The sequence below is a fragment of the Trachymyrmex septentrionalis genome, unplaced genomic scaffold, assembly GCF_001594115.1.
Source record: "Trachymyrmex septentrionalis isolate Tsep2-gDNA-1 unplaced genomic scaffold, Tsep1.0 scaffold14, whole genome shotgun sequence".
NCBI lineage: Eukaryota > Metazoa > Arthropoda > Insecta > Hymenoptera > Formicidae > Trachymyrmex > Trachymyrmex septentrionalis.
Window position 1 is genome coordinate 172,688 of NW_017304543.1, and position 6,241 is coordinate 178,928.

General features: G+C 24.5%; 2 protein-coding genes across 2 annotated transcripts in view; both read right to left on the minus strand.

Moving 5' to 3' along the window:
• Positions 1 to 356, minus strand: part of LOC108745542 (odorant receptor 46a-like) — a 1,983-nt gene extending 1,627 nt beyond the window's left edge. The window contains exon 1 of the mRNA XM_018481733.1: positions 1 to 356. Within this exon, the coding sequence (XP_018337235.1) occupies positions 1 to 356 (356 nt within the window).
• A 2,994-nt stretch (positions 357 to 3,350) lies between these two features.
• On the minus strand, positions 3,351 to 5,544 carry LOC108745543 (odorant receptor 46a-like). The gene is made up of 5 exons (XM_018481734.1): positions 5,183 to 5,544; positions 4,431 to 4,766; positions 3,882 to 4,083; positions 3,478 to 3,633; positions 3,351 to 3,404 (listed from the first exon to the last, which is right to left on the minus strand). Exons 1-5 carry the CDS (start codon positions 5,542 to 5,544, stop codon positions 3,351 to 3,353), a joined length of 1,110 nt encoding a protein of 369 aa, XP_018337236.1.
• Between the last annotated feature and the right edge of the window lie 697 nt (positions 5,545 to 6,241).

Consider the following 6,241-nt stretch of genomic DNA (forward strand, 5'->3'; position numbering starts at 1 on the left):
CTTTTATCAAAATGTTGTCGAATTGTTATTTCGTGAAATTCATTTGGTTTAAAAGGTTTTTTGCGGAGAACCTTGACTAGCATTCTGACATTTTTACGATCTACCCACAAACAAATATTTTTATAACCCGCGACAAATACGGTCAACATCATGTATAATGAATCGGTGAGTTCGTCAGAGTTATCGACATTCAGTATGATGTCCATAAATTGGGATATTGCAAATATATTTAATGAAAGGACCAGAAACATTGCGTAAGTTTTGTAAATTATATGGTTCAATAAGGATGTCCATGAAGGCGGTTGCCAAAATCCAGCAATTGTACAGATAGTGAGGGTAAATTTCAGCACGTGCATTTGAATTGTTCTAATTCAATTTTTCCTACACAAATTGCTATTAATTATAAGACCTTTTAATGTAAGAAATTTTGATTAAAATTTATCGGATAAGTGTAACATTACTTAAATAACTAACATTGAATTTTCATGAAAATGATCGTACTTTGGATATATGTTGTAATTCGCGTATCATGATACTTAATGAAGTAACTAAATCTGTCAATAAACAGAGAGAGCTTGCTTATTAACTGCGCGATTATACAGAACAAGAGCATAAGCAATACCTGAGAATTTAATATTATCGTCACAAACACTAAATTTGAACAGCAAATTAATTAAAACGTGTTAATTTGGTGATAACTCGTGCACGATTACGCCGATTAATATCTCCTTTTAGGATGATATTTGATAAAACTGTATCGTCAATTATGACAGATGTGTACGAAGTTTTAGCCAGATTCTTTGCCGCAGTTTATACAATTATATTAGAAATTTAATATCCTTTATATTTCTTACATAGTATTAAACACTGTTTATTATAATTAAAATGTCTCATTTATAAAGATTACATACACAAAGTAAATTTAATTTTATTATAGAAAACACTATATATTATAGAAAACAATAAGAAAGATTATAAAAGCTCTAGAAACTTAATTATAATACTATCTCGAAATTGCTGTTGAAATCTTATTTTCAATTTTATTTTATTTATAAGAAATATATTTTTGTAAAAACTTTTTTATATATTTTTCTCCTTTATATAGTTTTCAAATAAATTTCCAAATTAGTTAATAAATAAATTATTTTTGATATAAATCTTTTTTTTTAATATAAATTTTGTACATAAATTTTTTTTAAGTTAAATTTTTGGATGTATAACACGTATTATATTTTTATATTTTTTGAGTACTTTAACTTACTGATTAATTCACCCCTTTGTATTTTATTATTATCCTGCCTGTCAAATATTTGCAAAATTAATTTATTAAATAATTAACACACAATTAAAAAATAAATATATAAGTCGTTATCTTAAACAAAAATAGATAGAGCAAAGGATTACAAAGGATCGAGATACTCCGAATGTCTAAAATCTTATGATTCTACTTTCGGTAGTGATGCTATTTGTAACCCTTACAAATATGTCTTAGTCTTTACTTGGATTATTAACATAATATTGTATCTACGATAAATGTCAAAGAATATTTTTACGAACGAAGGCACAACGTTTTTACGAGATATATGTTTTATTGAAAAATTGCGTAATATCCCATTATTTTACATAGCGATAGCGGTACAGAAGTAAGATAAATAATTCGGAAAAGTAAATTCCTAGAATTTTCTTTAATAAATTATTAGCCTTCAACTACTTCCACGATCGATATAGTTTTCTTATTGTACCTATGACAAAATACTTATTACTACCATATATTTTCACAATATCAAGAAATGTATACCCTTAATATTAGTTACTAAAATAGTAATCGATGTCCATAAAATCTTAATATCAACCAGATACTCGATTTTGCATGGTATACTTGTTTATTACCTTACAGTTTATAACTCGGCAGTTTATAACTCTTATGCATCGAGATGCAATACAAATCAAAGTATAACTGAAGTAAGCCACATCAAAACGATGTAAGTACCAAAATTGTGTATTTTATTATAGATAGATTGTAAATATATATAATATTATATAGATGGATTGTAAATACTGTTCTCTCACATATTAATATCTAACATGGAAAGTCAAATGTAGCTACAAGCGAAGAAAAATGGCCGATAAAGCATAAGCATCTTTATTTGAAAATATAATAATATTTTTTAAATTATTTCAATTTTAATTACTTTAACACTATCTTTTTAAATTAAAACTTAATTAAAAATTTAGAACTTAGTTAAAAATTAAAAATTTTTGCAAAAACTCATCTTTAGATATTTCGATAATTTTTTGTAAAATTTTTGTAAAGTTATAATTTTTCCTTATTATGAAAAATTAAAAAAGGTACGCCTAGAATGGCGTGCGCATTGTATTTTGATGCCTCAATGCTTCCACTATTGTATGTTATAAAACTACATTATAATTTGCATTTACTCTGTCCTTTAATGAAAATAAATAAGGTAAAGAAAAAATTTTAATTATTAATTAGTTATATATATTTATAATTTAATTATAAATCTACCCAAATGTCACTACATTGATAACTCAAACTGAACTTTTTTTTTATAATTGCTTATATAGAACTGTGTCTGCTATAATATTTCCGTAACGTTTAATCCAATCTAAAATATTTTGTTGGCTAAGATGCTAAATAATAAATCAGAATATTTGGACAAAAAGTAAATAGTTTTAATATTTTGTAATATCATTACATTAGGAATATGGAGAAATATGCAAGAAAACACATTACAAAAATGCTTATAACAATTTTATTTTTAGTACTAATGTGAAATTTTTGAAGTACTAACATGATTTAATTTATGAAATTTTTATTTCTCTTTTAATGTCTTTACTAAAATTAATGTCAATGAAGATTTTCAGTAAGAATTGTATACTTTCTAAATCTGAATCAGTGGATAGTCACTAATTACCCAGTGGCATATTTGGCACTGATAATCAGTGAAGTTCAACTAAAAAAGGAAGAATATTTGAGCATTACATAATTAAAACAATACGGACATCAATATGTTAATTTCAATTTTCCAATACCATATTCATTAAATTTAAGTACTAAAACAAGGTTAGTTAAATCACATAATAAAGATTAGCTAGGTAAGGATCTCACATTTAATTCACTGATTAACAGTGATATACTTGGCACTGATATCAGTGATTATCCACTGATTCAGGTTTAGAGAGTAAGTTTCCTAAAAGTCTATCTAATTACTAATAAAGTATGAATTTTGTATTTAAAAAAATGTAAATAATAATTAAAATGTAAGTGATTTCATAACACGTTGAATAATAACGTTTGTTAATTGAATAATAATTTTATTCATTTATTATTAATCTTGCGTTTGATGCAACAAATTGAAAGCCGAGTATGACATTTTAAGTAACTGTAAAAATTGTAAATTAAAAATTATTTAAAGTAGTTGTAATATATATTTAGCAATAATATTTAATACTAACAGCTACAAACGATTCAAGATTCATCGTGATTATGTACGCACTACTAAATTCGATAGGATTCATTGCGCGTCTCATAACTATTAAGAGACCTTTTTTGCTGCTATTGCTAAGTGATGGCCACTGTATATTATAAATATTTTTCATCAACTGAAGGCTCTACGGGATACAAAAATATTGCACATTACAAAACACAAATATTATTCATTTCAATTTTATTATAAATGTAGTTTTATTATATTATTTATGGATGCGATCTACTTTACGCTATTTCTTCGAAGCATTTGATTAAGCAATCAATGCTTCAAAGCATTTGTAGCATCAACTGGACCGTAGCTCTAATAATATACATATACTTATATATATGTAAAATACATGTTAATTTATTTTAGAGAAATATATTATACTTTTGCTTTAACTTCGTTTCCAAACCAACAATAGATGAAAATTTGTGTCAATATGGCACTTGTATACATCATTAATGAAATGAATGTCACATAATCTGTCGCCATTGCTATTCGATATAAATTCGAGCATACCACTAACATGCTCACTGCAAACTGGAGACCAATTATTTTCGCAAACATATTATTTATTGTATATGCATATCTGTGATTAAATATAAAAGGTTTAGTTTTATGCAAATAGCTCTTAAAAAGTTATACATTAATTGAATTTTTTCATTACTATTTAATATTTAATAAAATAATCAAGATAGATATACATATAAAATTTTTACCTTTGAGATTTTTAATAAATAAGAAATAAGAAAGAAAGAATTAAATTAATTCAATAAAATTAATTTTAAATAAAATCTGTAAAATTAAGACATTGTTTAGAACGCTCTATTTATTTATATCTTTTAATTATTTTGTATTATTTAAAAAACGATTCTTATAAAAACGAAACTTTGTATTATATATAATTCAAATTTTCAAAATACATAAGGAACCAACTCAAAGATACGGTTGTGATGAGAAACACAATCACGCAGAACGTCTTCACCATTCGTCATTTTTGTCAATCGATACTCCAAAATTTCAAGTTGACAACAGATGTACAATAAAAGACCGCAAATGACACTCTCGCAAGCGACATTTACTATACCGGAAGTTGCCATGCCTATCAGCTGGTGAGTATAAACAAGAAAGTATAAAGTAGGATATGAATAGTTGAACGGCACCCATGCTTTATATGTCAAATTTCTGTTTGAGAGTTCCGTAAAAACAGATGTTAAAACTATTGATATAATTGTCGCCATAATGAGAATCAAATATCGTAACGTGCTATTCCTATAAAATGATCATAAAAATTATTTAAATTAATTCTTTAATACAAGTTTTATTTAATTCTACTATTATTTTGTTACTGTATAGTTACTATATATTTTTTCCTAAGTTCTTTTTTTATTTATAAGTACACAAATATTTTTTTTATTTTAAATAAAGGTATAGTAATAATAACTTTCGAAAAATGAAATTGTGTTACATATTACATATCTATGTATAAATCTATTTCTATATCCATTTGTACAGTCCAATTGTCAGTAAAATATAAATACAATATAATTACATTATTTTTATTACTTTTAAATATTAGAGGACATATAAGAAATATTTTGTTATTTAGAAAATGTTTTATTGAAGAATAATTATCTTCTTAATTAATTATTAAGAAATTTTTTTGTTTGCATGAAATTAATACTTACTGTACCATTTTCTCAAATTTCTGTTGAATCCTCAATTCTTGTGTTTCACATGCTGCAAAAGGTTTTTCGTTAAGAACGTTGATTATCACCATAATATTTTTGCGATCTATCCACATATAAACTTGTTTATAGCCTGCGACGAATACGGTTAACATCATGTATAAGGAATCAGTGAACTCATCAGAGTTTTCGACGTTCAGTAAAATGTTCATAAATTGAGATATCGAAAATATATATAATGAAGAGACAAGAAACATTGCATATGTTTTATAAATTATATGTTTAAATAATGATGTCCATGAAACCGGTTGCCAGCATCCAGCAAATGCGCAGACTAAGAGTGTAAATTTCAGCACTTGCATTTGAGCTTCTTTAATGCAATTTTGCTTACACCAATTGCTATTAATATTTATTAATTAAATTATTTTTAACATTGTATAAAAATGTTTCTCTTCAAAAATAAAGAGATAAAGATTATAAATTACTATAAAATAAGTTTACTAAAAACTATAAAAAGAAGTATAAAAGAAATTAAAATTTTATTTCTTAATTTTTTAAATAAAATTCAACTTGAAATATATTTTATTTATTGTATTTTGTAAGTATATTTTTCATAGTATAATTTATAACTTAATTATAAAAGATATTTAATACAAAAAATTGATGTTGTTAAATTTTGATAAAAATTTCGATTTGATTAAATTTTGATGAGAGAAATTTATATTTACAAAGATAATTTATTAAATTAATAAAAAATATTAATTTGGAATCACTTAATAAAATTTAATTTTTTTATATTGAGCTTTTGATGCATATAATATTTTTACAACGCATTTACTTTTTTCATACAAAAATCCTTTTGCATCGTAAATTACTTACGTTTATTCAATATTTCACTTTTAAGTTAATTTCTATCTAAACTATTCATATAATTTTTAAAGACATTATTTAAGTTCTTGTTGCGTCTTAAACGAAAATAGATAAGATTTGAAAGAAAGAAAAACTCGGAATGTCTGTAGAATGTCTCACGACTTTCTGATAATGATACTATCCATTACG